The sequence below is a fragment of the Procambarus clarkii genome, chromosome 88 (assembly GCF_040958095.1).
Source record: "Procambarus clarkii isolate CNS0578487 chromosome 88, FALCON_Pclarkii_2.0, whole genome shotgun sequence".
NCBI lineage: Eukaryota > Metazoa > Arthropoda > Malacostraca > Decapoda > Cambaridae > Procambarus > Procambarus clarkii.
This window is the reverse complement of record NC_091237.1, coordinates 16,694,981-16,713,236: the sequence shown is the minus strand read 5'-3', so window position 1 is coordinate 16,713,236 and position 18,256 is coordinate 16,694,981. Positions and strand designations below refer to the sequence as shown.

At 38.1% G+C, this 18,256-nt stretch overlaps 2 protein-coding genes across 3 annotated transcripts in view; one reads left to right on the top strand and one right to left on the bottom strand.

The window, feature by feature from the left end:
• The first annotated feature begins 296 nt into the window (after nucleotides 1-296).
• RfC3 (replication factor C subunit RfC3) lies at nucleotides 297-13,363 on the top strand. Of its 2 annotated transcripts, none has more exons than XM_045726905.2 (9): nucleotides 297-479; nucleotides 1,422-1,486; nucleotides 2,402-2,529; nucleotides 2,630-2,792; nucleotides 5,349-5,508; nucleotides 7,703-7,808; nucleotides 9,223-9,328; nucleotides 10,660-10,737; nucleotides 10,878-11,165. In XM_045726905.2, the coding sequence occupies exons 1-9, from the start codon at nucleotides 442-444 to the stop codon at nucleotides 11,030-11,032; spliced, it is 999 nt and encodes a 332-aa protein (XP_045582861.1). In that variant the 5' UTR covers nucleotides 297-441; the 3' UTR covers nucleotides 11,033-11,165. The 2 variants fall into 2 exon arrangements, with proteins under 2 accessions (XP_045582861.1, XP_045582860.1); XM_045726904.2 differs by having other exon boundaries at nucleotides 306-479; nucleotides 10,875-13,363.
• Nucleotides 11,075-18,256, bottom strand: part of LOC123745841 (D-aminoacyl-tRNA deacylase) — a 47,832-nt gene continuing 40,650 nt past the window's right edge. The window contains exons 4-6 of the mRNA XM_069317594.1: nucleotides 17,689-17,791; nucleotides 13,863-13,995; nucleotides 11,075-11,274 (exon numbers count right to left, since the gene is read on the bottom strand). Coding sequence (XP_069173695.1) covers nucleotides 11,162-11,274; nucleotides 13,863-13,995; nucleotides 17,689-17,791 — 349 coding nt within the window. The 3' untranslated portion in view covers nucleotides 11,075-11,161. The remainder of the gene's footprint in view (nucleotides 11,275-13,862; nucleotides 13,996-17,688; nucleotides 17,792-18,256) is intronic.

The following is an 18,256-nucleotide window of genomic DNA, read 5'->3' as shown; positions in this document are numbered from 1 at the left end:
ACCCATGATAATTGAGACAGCTGAGCTCTATAGATGCCTAGCAATAGTTGCTGTTTTCTGATCAGGTAGTTCAATTAGATGTAAGAACATGAAATGGGGATTACTTTCCTTATCACTTTTACATTTTAAATAAATGTATCAAGGTATAAATGTATCAAATATATCAAGGCATTTCAAATAAATGTATGTATAAATGTAAATGTAGCAACAACAACTATCAAGGTTGCTTGAACAACAAGTTCAGGCTTGTTGATTCATCAATGAGAACAGAAATTTTGCCATTTATCTGCTTGATATGCTGGCAAATTTTCTTTTTCATTATTTGCGACGCCATCAGCAAGTTCTCCCGCCATGCCTGGAGAGTAAACGTTCCCGCCCAGAGCTCAGCTGACACCACATACAACAACACTACACGCGCCTGCAGGCTCATACTAAGGGACCATGGGTGTCAACGATGACAAAAATCAAAATTTACCATGGTTAGTAAAGGATTTCTTGTAATGTAAATACAGTAGACTCTAGAGGAACAGTAGCAAGGATAAACATTGAAAACAGGCCCAACATCACCTCAGGGAAATAAAAAACAGCCCTAAAGCCAGCCGCAATCCCAGCCTGAAACTCAGGCTAGTGCAGCCAAAACCCAGCCCCAAACTCAGCCCAGTGCAGCCAAAACCCAGCCGCAAACTCAACCCAGTCCTGCCCTGCCTCAAACCCAGCCCTAAGCCTCAAACTTAGCCCAGACCAGCCCCAATTCTAGCCCAGACCAACCAAGCACAGCCCACTAGCCCATCCCAAACCAGCCCACCTGAATCTAAGCTAATACATTCTAACCAAACAATATATTCAGGTTTAACAAACAGAAAATAATGTTGAATTGTCTTGTGTATGATTTGACTGTACCCCCAATCTTACATAAGCATGGTAATGAAGCTCATTTCTAAGTGTTAAAATTGGTTAGGTTAGGTTGGAGTGGGTTAAGCTAGAGGTTATTTAATACAAAAAATAAATAGTAATCAATAAATAATTTTCAAAGGGAGATTGTTTAAATCTCACTGAGATTTAAACATATATTGATTACTATAGTCTGTATCAGCTTTCAATGAATTAATATATTTAAAAACAAGCAACTTTAAACTTTGTTAATTGTGTTCAGTGTACTGTGAAAGTAGTACTGGTTGCTGTTTATATGGTAATACAATATGAGGAAATATCATTGGCTGAGCTAATCGAACCAAACCAAACTTCGTAATTCAGGATACATTTGCCTCCAAAGTGGGGTAAGGATTTTGCATGTAGTAGTTGGCATAGTAAATTCAATGCTACAATGTTAATGCATACACAGAAACATCCGTCATGGAAAAAATGACAATATTGTATTTTTGTAAATTAACAAGCTGTTTATTTTAATTTCTGTCTTGTAGGGTAGAGAAGTATCGACCCCAAACTCTTCAGGATCTTATCTCTCATGAGGATATCATCTCCACAAGTAAGTTAGTTAATTTATATTTTATAGTACTGTACAATACATATATACCAGGTGTAACATTTAGTTACACCTGGTATAGATATTTTTTTAGTTACACCAGGTTAGTTTTCTGAAGGGACTCAAAACAAGAGATTCACTGAAACTAGCTTGAAACTCATTAGTACGAAATACCACCACCAGACAGCCTATCCTCACAGTTTCCCAGGTTAGTTCATTGCTGATGGTGCAGCGTCTACTGGAGCTCATAGTGCTTCCAGTCTGTCAGATTCTGGGCAAGCCCCACCAAACAGGGTAATATCAATAAAAATATGAAGAAAATAAATTACGATACAATCAATGTATGTAGTCTTGTACTTGCAACTTGGTGCAAGATATGTGGTGCTAGTATGTTTAATTGTCCAAAGAATACAACATGTGAACATGTTCATATTAGTGACATGAATATTTTCGTCTGCATCAATGTTCTGCACAATTTATTAAATATTTCTCAAATTACTATTACATAATATAACTATAAAAAACAGTGAATGAATTAGTGATACTGAAGTAAATCAGTATAGATATACAGTATATATGGCAACTCCTGCCACCCAGACAACCTTCACAGGGCATCTCATTCATCAGCAAGCGTGAATTAGTGATGCCATCACAGTTTTCCACTCCGCCATATCCAAATTTAGCTACATGCCATTTTTGTTTTAAGTTTCTTGTGATCAGGGAATGCATTGTAACAACATTAGAAACAAAAATGTAATATTTAATTTGTTTGTGCTCAACACAAAGTTGTCACATGAAACAAGTGTTAAGGGTTAAGCAGGGCTAAGAGAGCTCGATATTTTGCAGTAGACTATTGCTCTTTTGTTTGCAGTTTTGTTATCACTAATTATGCGTCCTTTATTTTGTATTTATCTTCAGTTGAGCGGTTCATTGATGAGGATCATCTACCACACTTACTCTTCTATGGTCCACCAGGAACTGGCAAGACATCCACTATTCTTGCATGTGCTCGCAAACTTTATACTCCCAAGGAGTTCAATTCTATGGTATGTATATAACATAAAAGGATTAAATATTGAATTTGTAAAATTAAATTTATTACAGTATGTATTCATTAAATATTTAATAATTAATCAATGTTTACAGGTTTTAGAACTGAATGCTTCAGATGACCGCGGTATTGGTGTTGTGAGGCAACAGATACTCAGCTTTGCCAGTACACGCACCATATTTAAGTCTGGGTTCAAGCTTGTCATTTTAGATGAGGCTGATGCCATGACCAATGATGCACAGAATGCATTAAGGAGAGGTGAGACAAATATCTTAATTCATATTCTTTCCAACCTATGCCTTAAATCAGTTCAAAACAAATATGTGCACTGATCTAGTAAAGAAGCAATATAAATGCTGTACTGCAAACTTTATCATTTCTTGTTTATGATTTTCTGATAAATGTTGGTTAGTTTTGAAGATGAGTACTGTATTTTGAATGTCATTTCCTACTTGTAGGGTTTGTCATTTTGTTTATTTAAAGAACATCTTGTTATACATCAATACTGAAAGTGGCCTCAAAATTTAATCTTGCCAATAATTTATTTCTATAAGCATTATTTTTGCTTTGTTTCCTTAATGTTGTTTACCAGCAGTATTTATAATGTTGTGCATACATCCCACTCTTACCTGCCTATGTGTTGTTTCTGGAAGGATTCCTGTTGATGGTTCCTTGGTGCTAGCTACCTGGATAGCTCCATCCAATTCAATTCATACCAGGCCCTTGAGAGTTATTGTAAGCCTACTGGGGACCAGAGGCCAACACCTGGTCCCCTGTAAAGGGGCAGTAGGGGATTCTAGATTACTCTAACCAAAAAAAAAAGCCACCAGAAAGGTGGGCAAACCAAAACATACAAAGAGCTAAACAAAGAGGTAAACAAGGGATAGAAAATGAGACGACAAAACCTCGAAATGAACAAAATATCCTGTTGTTAAATAGTTCTCTTGTTAGTTCCTCCTGCAGATCACCAGGGAAATGTGCACCTTCCTCCTCAATTCATTAGCCTTGAACCTCAGTCATTTTGCCTCATACATACCAGGATGAGGCACCTTTCCCTTTCAAGGGCTTGTTACCTCATCCTTATCAGTAGACAGACCATTGACTCCTCTGTCAGGCTTAGTGGATGGGTGCTGTCTGGGGGTTTTGTATAAGTGTAGCACAGGATGCTTGGGTGCTTAATATATGGCATGCCACTTGTGCCCTTAACAGCCACATTTGCCCCTAGGCTGTTTTCGGTGTTTGTAATATTCACCTGGAGGCCCCTGTGCCCAGTCATTCCTGCTTGGTCTACTCTTTGGGACTGGAAAGCCCTTTGCAGTTTTTGGAAGGTTTATTTTTTACTGGCCTCCTGATTTTGTCCTCACAGGTTGTAAGTTTGAAGGGTGTGCCTCAATTTTTATGTATTCTGGTGGCCACTCCTACAACTTTACATTTTTACTTCTGCCTGTTAGGCGAGGGATACTGTCCATCCTGAGGTCTGCGATGTTTGTAGTCATTACTTTACTTCTAGGGACTTGGCTGATCAGGCAGCTGCCACTTTACAGGCCAGGTTTGCCCATATACATAGGTTGTGGTTTTGTGTTGGTGATTGCCCCAGAGTCGGCCCCTTTGTCTTTCTTGACTCGGACTTGGAGCAGTTGGATTTTTTTCTAGTTGCTCAAAGTTTGCTCCTCCATCTACTTTCCTGTATCTGTCTGGCATTGTTCAGTGGGCCTAGGCCCTCCTCATTCTGTGCTTCCACTTCTGAAGTGTCTGAAGGTTATGGTAGTGACACTTTAGATGTGTTTGAGCATTCTCTGGTATCTGCCCTGTCCACTTCAATGGAAGAGGTAGTTGAGCTGGTCTTCCCACCAAGGATCTGCTGCCTTCTGTTTCTTTGAGTGGGGGGGGGGGGTTACAGCCATGGATCCTTACCTGTAGGAAGACATTTTTCTGTCCTCTGTGTCTGGTGTCCTCTGTTTTTCTGTCCTCTTTACTTATCTCTGCCCCTGCAGAGCTGTCTCAGCTGTCAGGCCCCTCTGAGGGGCCTGACAGCTGAGTGGACAGCGCTTCGTGTTCGTAGTCCTGAGGTTCTGGGTTTGATCCCCGGTGGAGGTGGAAACAAATGGGTAGCATTTCTTTCACCCTGATGCCCCTGTTACCTAGCAGTAAATAAGTGACAGTCAGTTGAGAGTCAGACAGCTGCTATGGGCTGCTTCCTGGGGATGTGTAACAAAAAGAAAGCCTGGTCGAGTACCAGGCCGCAGGGACGCTATGCACCGAAATCATCTCAAGATAACCTCATCTCAAGATAACCCCCCAGTGCCTTCTGTTCTTGGGGTGTCCAGGGCTGAGGAGGACCCCAAGGTAAGTTGCCGGGTACTTTTTCTCTCTGATTGGGTCCCTCTGAGGAGGGGTATTTGAGTAATAAGATGTGGAGTTTGTTGTACCCCTCCTTTGATTTTTGAGATGGATTCCTCAGAGGGCACCCTTCCAAGTCTGAGCTGTTTCCAGAAGCATTTTGTATATAGAGGTTTCTGCATTTCTGTCTTTCACCCTCAGTGGAGTGCTCGGATATTTTACAGTTGCTCCTTCAGGACTAGGAGGAAGGTCCTCCTTTGATGGTCCTGGTCAGATGCCTGTCAGAGACTAGGTTGCAGGGCCGTTGATCCCCGGAAACTACACAATGTCTTCTTTTGAATTTGAGTTGGTTGCAGTATCCATGATCATTATCCCACATCAGCTGGTTGGTAATTCATTTTGCTATTGTATATTTGATGACAAACTTTATTACATACATTGTAATCAATTGAATTTCTAATTTTATATTTTCAGTAATTGAAAAATTCACGGACAATGTTCGATTTTGCCTTATCTGCAACTATCTCAGTAAAATCATCCCAGCCATTCAGTCACGATGCACTCGATTTAGATTTGGACCATTGTCATCGGACCAAATCCTTCCCAGGTTGAACTATGTCATCGAACAAGAAAAGTAAGGTTGCAGACTGTGTTTTTATTGTATGACATGTATTTAATCTCTTGTTGACCAGACCACACACTAGAAGTTGAAGGGACGACGACGTTTCGGTCCGTCCTGGACCATTCTCAAGTCGATTGTGATGAGGAGGTAGGGACAGGCAATAAATAGGCAAGAGAGAGCTGAGGAGGAAAGTAAGGTGTAGGGGATAGTAGTAATAATGAGAACTGCAGAACTACTACTACTATCCCCTACACCTTACTTTCCTCCTCAGCTCTCTCTTGCCTATTTATTGCCTGTCCCTACCTCCTCATCACAATCGACTTGAGAATGGTCCAGGACGGACCGAAACGTCGTCGTCCCTTCAACTTCTAGTGTGTGGTCTGGTCAACATACTTCAGCCACGTTATTGTGACTCATCGCCTGCATATTTAATCTCTTGCATCGTTAATCTCAATAAAGTGTAAGTGCAATTAGTGCTTGGAAGGCAAGTTCCCTGATCATGGGAAATTAAAAAAAAATTGACTTAATTTGGCCATGGTGAAGGTAGGAAATCTTGAAATGATGTTATGATTTGTGACCATTCATGGAGCAGTCACTTTACATATTTATCTCAATGTCACTTTTTCTTTAAGTAATGTTATTCAATAGTGTATCATAAATTGAGAAATTTATGTAAGAAAATGTGTGGAACATTTGGGGCCTGACAGCTGAGTGGACAGCACTTCGGATTCATAGTCCTGAGGTTCCAGATTCGATCCCTGGTGGAGGCTTAATGTAAAACCTTTTCCAGTTTGTCCAAATTCAATAGTTCTAATTTCTACTTTTCTAATTACCTTTGTCAATATATATACGATGGTCCTCATCGTTGCTATAAGTACTACCTAAACAGGAGGATGAGCTGTATAGTGTGAAGCATTTTGCTGTGTCAGGTGCTGTTGGCAACTGACTAGCATGTGAGGCTGTGCTATACTTGGATTACAATGTTACCACACACACACACACACACACACACACACACACACACACACACACACACACACACACACACACACACACACACACACACACACACACCAGAAATGCTTAGTGGCTTGTTATGGTGTATAAAAATGTAGATAGTTATATATAACCTATGTATACAGTGTAATAACAGGAGAGTGTTTTATTATGTAAAAATATCTGTGACAGCTCTTTCCCACACCTGGTCCAGGACAACCTCCAATGGGTGATAGTGCCATGAACACGAACACTCATTATTAATGACATCATGAGATTTACTTCACTTTACCACAGCCAAAGTGAGTTACAATTTCTTTTTCGTGATAAAGGAACATCTTAACAATGTGCACCAAGGTATGATGTTAAATAATTTACCTCCAAGTGATCTTTTCCTCAAGGTTCTACATAATTCAAGTTCAAGTATGTTTATTTAGACAATAGGATGCATCTTGGAAGGATAGAAGCTATTTCTACCCTCCTCTACTTCAGGTCTCTCAACAGGTTCACAAATCCAGTAAGTACAAATCCCAACCCGTCCTCCTGTTTAGATAGTAGTTTTTGTAACTGTGTGCACCATAGTACAAACATTGATGTACTGAGCAATTAAATAGTAGAATTTGGTACTATTACTTTAATCAGAAAAAAAAACTAAAAAACAAAAAACAAATAATCCTTGTAGTACACATACGTTCTATATTATGCCTCAGATAGTGTGTATTAGGCCTAGGAAGGCTAGGTTAGGCTGTCTTTGCAACATAAATACAAAACCTTTTCTGGTTTGTCCAAATTCAATAGTATAGATTTCTACTTTCTAATTGCATTGTACATCAGTACAATAAAGTTTTAGTTGCAGTGTACTATGGTCCTCATGATTACTGTAAGTACTACCAAAACAGGAGGATAGGCTGCAAATCCACAAATCACAGTACACAAATCATATTGTACATTACACATTAAAATAGTCAACACTGCATTTAAGTGTTACACTCTTGGGGCAAAGTGCTTGTACCTCCTAAGTATTCTGACTATCATTCCATTATTACACATCCAAACAATTTGATGTGGTACTACTTTCTACATAATTTCCTTTAAAAGCATGTCCATAAGGCTGAGAATTGTAAAATTGTTTCTTTACAAAGAAAACAACAAGGAAGTAGTACAGTATGTGTAACATTTTGATGAATGATTAATAAATGTTTCTATACAGGGTCACTGTAACAGATGATGGAAGAAAGGCATTATTAGCTTTGTCAGGAGGGGACATGAGGAGGGTGTTAAACATACTGCAGTCAACAGCAATGGCTTATAAAGACGTAAGTAGGATTTCATGCAAAAAGCAAATATTCCAGAGTAATAACTTTCCGGGCGAGTGCTTCAAATACTGCCTTTTCTCGATTCATACCCACAAGATGGCATCGTATTGAACAATATACTCTTGGATCTTTATCTTGGAACATTTGGTTTTTGTGTCCCATGAGTAAAAAAGTTTTCAATTCTATTTTAATGCAAATACACTGCAGTATCTTAGATTCCACCTCTTGAAGGTGTGATCATTAAATATAGTAGTCTGTTCAGTCTTACATAGTGTCCCTGTTTTTTCTCCTAGGTGACTATTTGCATTACTTTAGGTAACCTCTCTTTAAGTGTTTTTTGTAGACTGGGTGAATATGCTGTCATGTCAGAATCAGTCTTCTGCATATTCTAATGTCTATCAAAGTGTGTCCAAGTGTGTTATTATTTGTTTTTATGACTGTGGTTGGGATACCTTGTTGATGGTCAGATTTCTTTTAAGAGGTTTCTGCTCAATGACTAAAATGGCTCATTGTGTTAACTTGACATAAAATAATGGAGTTTAGGCAAGAAATTACCGCTGCTAATGAATCTGAGCAATGTAACCTTATTGGGATTTTTCTTTTTGTAGCTTCTGAGCAGTATCCTTAGAAAATCTTGTTGTATTGACCTACATCCTACAACACTTGCATATGACCATAAAATAGTATTAGCCTAAGAATAATACACTTAATAGATTAATCTGTTGTCTGAGTAAGGTCTTTTTAAGTGTCACCCGGAGCCGGGGTCCACCCAGGACATGGCTCATGTGCAGGTCGTGTTTACTTTTGTCTTGTGGGTGACAAAACTTCTAAGATGGTTTTCCTACTTAGTTGGGGAGGGAAGATGAGGTTCAATCTACAACTGCTTGCTATAATAAAAAACCCAGCATTGAATGTAACAAAATTCCTCTTTCTGATAGACCCCCATTGGCTCCCTGAAACTAACTTACTGAGATAATTTGTCAGTACCGAGTCCGAACAGTCACTCAAAGCGTAGCTCAAGCTCCCTAATGCGCCGGGCTTTATGCGTGAGCCTCTACCATTTTCTAGTATCGACGATTTTTGGTCATGGGCAAAGTATACGTCAAAATGCAACATTCTATTAGGAAGATGGGTTGGGTACCGAGGCTCCTTTAGATAGAGGGGTTTCGTCCAGTGTGGGTTTTTATCACCACATACAGGAGTTAGAATGTGCTTTGGTGACCTACTAATGTGTTAATGGTGATTTAAGTATGCTGTCCTGTACTGTATACATTATTATGGCAGTATTCACTGAATCTATTAAATAAGAGAGAGATAACATTTAGCTCTGCCCTGCACCTTAGTCAAGTAGTATGTTTATAATAAAGTTTGTTTCATTCTTGACAATTATTATTTTCAACATTGTGTTTTTCAGGTGACAGAGGATAACGTCTACACTTGTGTGGGTCATCCTCTTCGCTCAGATATCACAAATATTATAAACTGGATGCTGAATGAACAATTTGACATAGCCTACAAAAGTATCCTTTTCTTATTTTGTGAAATATTTGTCTTGTCTGGATAGGGCTAGTTAAATTGGTGTGATTATTCTGGGTTTTGGTCAGGCCGATTGAACCACTCCTACACAAATTTATGTATGCATGGAAACCGAAAGTATTGCAGCTGCATTTATTTTCAAAATTTCTTTGTGCATTTACTGTACATACATTCTATATTTTAATTTAAAAACTTTGTTGCACACCTAAAGTTTGGCAAATATAAATATTTACTTTATAACATAAAACATTCAAATTTTTTGTTATCAGGGGGCAAAACTTTTCTGCCCCTCATCCACATTTGACAATTCGATTTTTTTTTGTCATGATTTCCTTTTAATCCTTTGACTACATAATTAATGTCTGAATTGTGATCATTTCAGGAAATGTGATTGTGAACATTCTAACTGAATAATATATTTTTGAGAGAACTTTGAATGGCATTAGCCAGAAGTAAAGTTCATTAAATGGTGGAATGATTATTACATTTTAAAAAATTGGACTGCATATAGACCCAAAAAATCAAAACAGAAAAAAGTAGTTCATAAAGTTTATATTTGTTGAAGGTCATGTGCCCCCCAACCCCCAAGGGTCCTGCTCCGTTTTGTTTGAACAATATCATCCCATTTAGTCTTGCACCTCCTTGTAGAGGGTTCTACTTTTCAAGATGGTCATTCATCTTGCGTTCCTAATGTCCCTCCAGGTCGCTTGTTCCTCAGTAGAGTATCCTTGGTGAATAATATACTGTCCCTCTGATGTTGGTCACTTTATCACCTTTTGTTCTCTTAGTGGCATCCTGAGTGATATTTAGTGTCTTGGGAATATCCTTCAATGCTGGCAGTGTTACATAGTCTTCGTGGCTTTGTGCCTTCCCTTGATAATTAATTACTTGCCAAATGTTGCAGTAAACAGTCTAGACATTATCATCAAAATATTTTCTTATGAAACTATTTTTTTTGGGGGGGGGGGTCAATTTACTACTGCAGCCAACCAAGGACAAACTACAGCATTTAGAATTTTATTTTTTCTTCCCCAAATTACCTTGATTTTCTTTACAATTTCCCAAACTCATTCAAAATTTTCAAGATAACACCCAAATAAATATCACAGCACTAGGGTTAATATACTGTAGTGAGAAACTTTTTGATTGGAATGTGTCTTAATTGTATTACTGTATTCATTATTAGTTTGGCAGTTTAGTAAAAAAAAAAAAAAAATTAAATAATGGTATTATGGAAATTACCTTCATTGAAGGTTTGCTACATAGGCCAAAATAAGTTTGCTAGCATTATTAGTATTCCTTAATATGGGAACAGATGTGAGCGAGTTAAAGACTGCTAAAGGTTTTGCCCTTCAAGATATTTTAACAGAACTGCACACATACATTCATAGAAGTAAGTACATTTTATTTCTATGGACAACTAGTACATATAGTGAAATGTTACTCATTTAATATAGTGGAAGAGTACACTGCAAAATAAATTTTTTATAATAGCCATATTTACTGATTAATGTATATATGCTCTTTTAGTAGATTTTCCAGTTGAAGTTCGTGTTCACCTAGTGGCACAGTTGTCTGATGTGGAGGTGAGGTTGTGTGCAGGTGCATCAGAAAAACTGCAACTATCATCTGTTTTAGCAGCATTTACACGAGCTAAACACATGGTAGCAGCTCGAGCATCATCATAAGTGAATGGAGGTTCTCAAGTTTGGTGTATTGAAATTACCATCTATAAATGTATTTTTAATTTTAGGGTTCAAGATCTATTAAAGATACAATGTGAATAATTTATTATTGTGCCTTATAAAAGCATTTAGTTAACCAATAGTTTTATTAGCAGAATTATCAGTCCTTTGAGGAGAATCAATGTTGATTGTTACTGGACCATCATTAAGAATGTTGACTTGCATCATAGCTCCAAATTTCCCATCTGCAAAAACAAATAATAAAACATTCATAATTTCAGATAAAGAAGTTGTTTCCCAACCATGCTTGATATTAAACAATGCCAGATAATGTTACATGCCAACCCATAAATAATTGTATACATACACTGATAGTAAAACATTGATAAATTCTTACATTAACACTACACAAAAGATTAATAATAGCATACAGTAGTTCAAATTTTAACTTCGACTCTTTGGCTGCATATGTCACATGGGGACAATTGCAATGCATTCCCTGATCAGGACAAAAAAAATTGGCTGTGATGTAGTATGGAAGTAATTACATTTACCCAAGTGTAGTTACAGGATGAGAGCTACGCTCGTGGTGTCCCGTCACCCCAGCACTGTCATATAATGCTTTGAAATTACCGAGGGTTTTGGCCTCCACCACCACCTTGCCTAACTTGTTCCAACCGTCTACCACTGTTTACAAAAGTGAATTTTCTTATATTTCTCCGGCAGCTTTGTTTGGTTAGTTTAAATCTATGACCTCTTGTTCTTGAAGTTCCAGGTCTCAGGAATTCTTCCCCTATCAATTTTATCGATTCCTGTTACTATTTTGTACATAGTGATCATATTGCCTCTTTTTTTTCTTCTATCTTCTAGCTTTTGCATATTTAATGCCTCTAACCTCTCCGTGTAGCTTTTGTCTAAGAGCTATGTCTTTGTCTTTTGTCTTGTCTTTGCATAGTTCCATGCAATGTATGTCTAGCAATTTGCAAACATTGACAGAGCACTTACACTAATGTGATATGCCCCAGGATATTTTTACTTATTTATTTCAGTATTTATACTGAATTATTTCAGTATGTATACTGAATTATCAGTGTTAAACAAATTCGTATATCTTCAAATTCTTGTACATTGAGGGCTGACATTTTATTTGTAATTTCTATCATTTAAATAGATTAAATAAATGATATTACTAGGCATTTAAAAATGGCATACAATGGCTGACTTGCCAACTTCAGATTTTATGTAATTCCATAAATACTGAGCAGGGTATAGCTGCAAGTAACTTTAAATTGAGCGTATGTATACTGTATCCAACATTGAATTCCTTCATCAAAGTACTGCAGCTTTTACATTTGCCATGTATTTCTGAAGCAATTAAAACACACTGCATCTTTTCATTTCTTTGCTGAGATGTGTGAATTGTATGACAGGGCTGTAATATTGGCCTAATTTAGACAAAAGTATTATTCACAAAAAAATGCCCAGAGCTATTTCGAATCTTATGTGTGGATGCTAAATATTCAGGGTATGTGCACGAGTCTCGAGAACCGATGGACCTCTAAAGCTGGAAGAGTGCCTAAACAAGCATACAATTTTGAAAAAGATGTAAAATATTAATTTATGGGCACAAAGAACATACCTCAGACATTCAAAAAGATAGGTGTAAATGTTGAAAACCAGTAAGGAAATATTGGGATGGAGCATGCCACCTGGCACTTATTTGTTATGGTGGTGGTGGAGAGGGCAGCTGTATTTTGAAGTTAGTCACCACTGTAAAAGGTGGTGTTGAGTTTTGTCATTAATCATATAGGACCATTACATTCTTTATAGAAAAACTAAGATAGCTAGCTAGACCCGCAATACTGTTACAGGAGATGGCACAATCGTATACATGTTGTATGTCCAGGTTTGAGCACGGCTAGTCTTCAACGTTGAAATTGAAATAAGTTTATTGAAGTAAAATACACACAAAGGGATGAGGTAGCTCAAGCTATTCTCACCCCGTTCAGTACATTGTATTAATACATACATAGACACACATCACAAACAATAAACATATTACCAAACATTTTGAGAGATAAACATCTACAATTCCTGTCTTCAATGTGGTTTGCCCATACCCTTTACTGGCAGATATTTACATTCTAAAACTTGAAGTGCTGGCCAGCAACCCAATACCTACACAGGTCTGTTCTAGTTCCATAAGGCCCATTAAGGGAGAGTTAAGGTGCTCGCTTTAGTCGACGTCCTGGGGGTAATCAGTTCTATGATTCCTCAGCCTGCCTTAAAGGTTAAATGTCCACTATTTTAAGCAAAGAATAAAAGTAAATGTCATTCAGGATTTTAATTTCTTCTGATATTCACATCCGCCACTTCAAGGTAATTTTGATATATGATATCCATATTTAAGTGGTTGCAATCTAGTACCCTTAGGAAGAAAGCCTTACATCCCTAAGAGAATGTGTTCTAATTCAAAATAATGCCATAACTGCAAGAGGAACTAAATATCTAACAAAGCTAAAAATAAAGAAGTGAATCAGTAGTGATGGATACAGCATGTTGAACTGGACTCTAATTGATATGACAAAGTAAACTAAATGTGGAGAGACATGCTGCATGGAATTGTTTTTGATGCCAATTACTACAAAGAATGTTTGCAAATAGAAAACCACACCAGTTTTCTGGTTAATGTCAGGTAAGAATAGTTTAATTTTTCAATGACATGCTTTCTCATTTCTAAATACTGTATACAACAAAAATCATTCAATAAAAAAAATATAAAATTTTCTGTGAAATGATTCCAAACTTAGCAACAAAGTTAAACTCTTTTTACCTTGGACTTTATCACTTTTATACTGCTTGCATAATTGGGTACAAAAGTCTGCATAAAACTCTTGTGCTGCTTCCCCGCCCATAGCATGACGATAGTCTGGTTTATTTCCCTTCAATTCACAGTACAAGGTGAACTGAAAATAAATATAAAATTACTGAACAAAATGTGTACTATATTTTCCCCTGCTTATTGAACTAGATTTACACAATTTTTTTTATTTTTAGCAGTTCTTAACAAATGTTGAATGAAATATATACTTTACCCATCCCTGTACAGTAATAGGAGACCAGTACCACATTCATTACCATCACTAACAAATTCTAACTGTCCAAACAAATTCTGGTCCAGTAAAAATTCTCTCTGCATTTTACAGCTGTTTGCTGCATGTGGAACTAGTCCTGAATACTCCTGCGTCTTCAGCCTATCTCCAGCAAGCGTTTATACAAATTTAAAGCCATTTGAGAATTACAGTATTGCATTACATATATTTGAAGTGATGCAGGTAAGCAACTGAACAATTACAAAATTTTGTAATGGCCAGAAAAAGCATACCTGACATGGGTTGATCATGATGATTAATGGGAATAACAGCTTTACCTAATCTAACCAAATAAACCTCTCCAAGCTATCTCGCCATAAAACTAGCACTGTGTGTAATGAAAAGCAAATTTCTGGGCCAGTTATGGTAGTTTCCTGAAGAAATATAGTACACTGATATCTTCAGGTTGAGTGGACAGCGATCGGGATTCGTTATCCTAAGGTTCTGGGTTCAATTCCAGAGGAAACAAATGGACAGTGCTTCTTTCACCCTGATGCCCCTGTTCACCTAACAGTAAATATGTACCTGGGAGTTAGACAGCTGCTACGGGCTGCTTCCTCAACCTGTCCTCTTACAAATTACGGCTGAATTGGCCGTTTGCCCATATGGCCGTAATTTGAAAATGAAAAAAAATTTAAATAAATTTTGGAATTTTTTTTTTCCACAACAGTAAGTTAAGGAGAATTTCCTGCTCACCTAACCTACCAGAGGACCCTTAAGTTTCAAAACATCATGGAAAATGTTAATTGAAAGTTTCCTCTCTTAACCTTTCCGAGTAAGCCAGAGGACTCAAACAGAAAACGGGACAGTACATCACTTTCGTGAGCCGATTTCATTTAAAATTATGTCCATTTTTGGTTATAGCGTGCATACGAGTGAAAAGCGACATTATTTTTAAGAGGACGGGTTGGTTTCTTGGGGATGTGTAACAAAAAGAAGGCCTGGTTGAGGACCGGGACGCTAAGCCCCGAAAATCATCTCAAGATATCTACTACGTCACATCAGCCCCGGAGTTCTTTAAACTTACCAGGGACCAGGGCCAGAACCTTGCCCCCTCACAGAGGTGCAAAGAGCAATGACATTTTGCCATCTCACCAGAAAATCAACCGTAAGGTCAGCAGGTCAAAATGTAAACAATAGAATTTTCTAAAAACGAGTGTGAGCCTATTTGCTCTTGTAAGAGAGAGAGACCCTTGTGTAGGGAGAAATAGCAGTGCTAAATGTTGAAAAAAAAAAAAAAGTCTGGAACTCTGACCCCTTTCAGATGCACAGAGCATCATCTCAACAGGAAAATGTAATCTCCTAAAAAGAAAACCCAATTTAAACAAAATGGTTAAGAAAAAGCAGATTCAATGCAAGGAAATATAGAGAAACAACAGTGTTAAATGTAGAAAAACAGCCTGGAACATTATAAGACATATATATGAAGTATTGAGAAATGTGTATGACATGTATAGAGAGGGGACATTATTGGAACCAGGCAGACAGGGACATGTGCAAGCCCCTGTCAGTCACTTGGGAGAGAGAGGCAGTGACAACAGACCTGTGTCGTGGACGGTCTCCAACAAACACGATAAGTGCAGTATTATAGATGTTTATAGTGGTGCTTCCCCTTTTCTTTGACATAGGAATTTGTGGAAATAAGAATTTTTGGAACCGTGTGTGTAGGGAGAGTGGTGTGTTGTTAATTCAGGTGTATGTGCTCAGCTGTGTGTCACATGGGGAGATTATCCACATTTATTTTGTATATTAATTTGTAAACCCCGGCCCTTTGTAGTGACCTAAGAGGAGTGGAATAGAGTAATGACCTTAAGTCCCAGGTTGTAGAGGGAGAAGGACCCTCCCCCCCCCCTTTTTTTTTGTCTGTATCAATCCTGTGGTGGATCCAAGTAAACCCCCCCCCCCCCCCCCACCCCATTCTAAGAAGTGTGAGGTAATCTGGTATTTGTTAAATAAAATCCTTTTGTAAAATTGTACCCCAAGGTGTACTTCTTGTCCCATGTAGTTAGAACTGGTGACTATTACTATATAGACCCCTGCACTGCCATTATTTATAAGTAAGAGTGGGTGTTGTTAGCGATACTTTAGGGTACAGCTTTCAATCTCGTACCTTACACTCTACACCCCCCGCTCGTTTGGGGAAAGTGGATCACCACCTGCTGGGGTCTTAGCTGTCAAGTTCTGGAGCAGATGTAAATGCCTACCTGATGATCTGGAAGGGAGAGGAACATCAGGGACCCAACAGGGCTCACCCAAAATTTTCAATTCATGGCATTTTCTGGGTGGAGTCCCTTGTGGCTCCCTGAAGCTAAGTAACTATGAAGAACACATGGGAGCTTAACAGGGAGAAGGGAGCACTGCTGGAGTCGGGACAAAAAAAAAACCCTGATGGAGAGACATGACCCAAGGCTGCACAAGGGTTTCAAGGTCTGGGAACATTCACCAAATACCAGGCTGCCAGAATCCAAGTAGTCCTCCAAAGTCCCCCATGCCTGAATATCCTCCCCAGGACATATTATCAAACACAGGTGAGTACAGCCAAAAGAGTGGCATACTGTACTTCCTAAGATCATTGGCATAAGGGTAGAAAGCAGGCTGGCTAGATTCAATAACACTGGATGACTAGAGAAATACGGCACTTTGTAATAAGGAAACAAGAAAACATTATCAGCCCACAAAGCATCCACTGAAGCAGAAATGGTGACAAAGGTAGTGGTGAAGAGCCACCACCAGACACAGCACATGATGCACCCTTGGCTGAACCAACCAAGACTCAATAACCAAAGGACCCCAGAAACCAATCAACTGCAAATGTATAAAATGCCCAACATAACCAAAAGAACAGAAACTGCACTTCCGAAAGAGAGCACGAAGAACCCTAACTTGGCAGAAGCAGAGAAACCTCCCTTTCAGAGAACGGCAGGGCTAGGAGTTCATAAATATATGAACTGGAAGCAAAAGAAAAAAGACAAAGCCTTTGAGAATCATGGACTGAAGGGAAAACCATAAGCTGAGAAGAGGAAAGGCAAGAACATGGTCCAAGGACCATAAAGGCTCAGGAGCAGGCTGGAGGTAAAAAAGGTGTGAGACAGCCTGTAAAATGGTACCGAGATAATATGGACACCAAAATGCAGGCTGCAGCAGCTCCTTCAGTGCCGCACAATATGAGGCAACAGTATTTTAGCATGAGATTGTCAAGAATACACCAAGAGAAAGGAGAGCACTACATCCTTGGAAACTGATGATAAAACAATATTTGGTAACAATGACCTTACTGTTACAGTGCTAGGGAAATTACAGGACACTCCAACCCAATCTAATTTTGTTCAGTTTACAAGTACAGTATTAGCTTACCTTTTTGTGTACAGTATTAGATTTCAGAAAGCCATTACTGTATAGACAAAATATTATCTACAAATATTGTCTACTCTTTGAGTGGTTTTCTCTGCAGTGCTATCAGTACCATGTGTTCTTATTCAACTATTATTATTTTATATGAAGACTTACCTGGGAAATGGTTAGGACCTCCAGACCAGCATCTTTGACGCTCAACTGCCACCGCTTCCCACTTCCATCTTCAAAGAGTCTGGTATTGAGAATCTTCCTAATTCTGCCGACATGAGAGATTCTTTAGTGCAACATAAATATATACTATCCTATTATAAACATACCTTACAATACTGCACCATTTTTCCTGTTTTGCACTGATGATGGACTAATATGTCATACAGCATATTTAACCTTTAGGAAAGTTGAACAATTTTATAAAAGTAACCTATTACAAAAATGGTGGTAAGCTTAATAAAATGCAAAGTCTATACTATGCAATACTATGGTTACACGAGTGCAGAGACTTCTGACATAGATGAAAAATTTTCTAACAGAAAAATAAGAGCAGTAATCAGAGGCAATGTTTCAGACTGGAGAAATGTTACTAATGGAGTAGCAAAGGGATCAGCTTTAGCACCAGTAATGTTCACTGTCTATATAAATGATTTACCAGAAGTAATACAGAATTATATGAGTATTATATGAATACTTTGCTTATGATGCCAAGCTACTAGAGGAGATAAGA

Coding starts and splice junctions, on each gene's coding strand:
- RfC3 (XM_045726904.2), top strand. CDS start 442: ATGGGTGTCAACGATGACAAAAATCAAAATTTACCATG. Junction 5,509..7,702: donor TATGTCATCGAACAAGAAAA/GTAAGGTTGCAG, acceptor GTTTCTATACAG/GGTCACTGTAACAGATGATG. Junction 10,738..10,874: donor GCACACATACATTCATAGAA/GTAAGTACATTT, acceptor ATGCTCTTTTAG/TAGATTTTCCAGTTGAAGTT.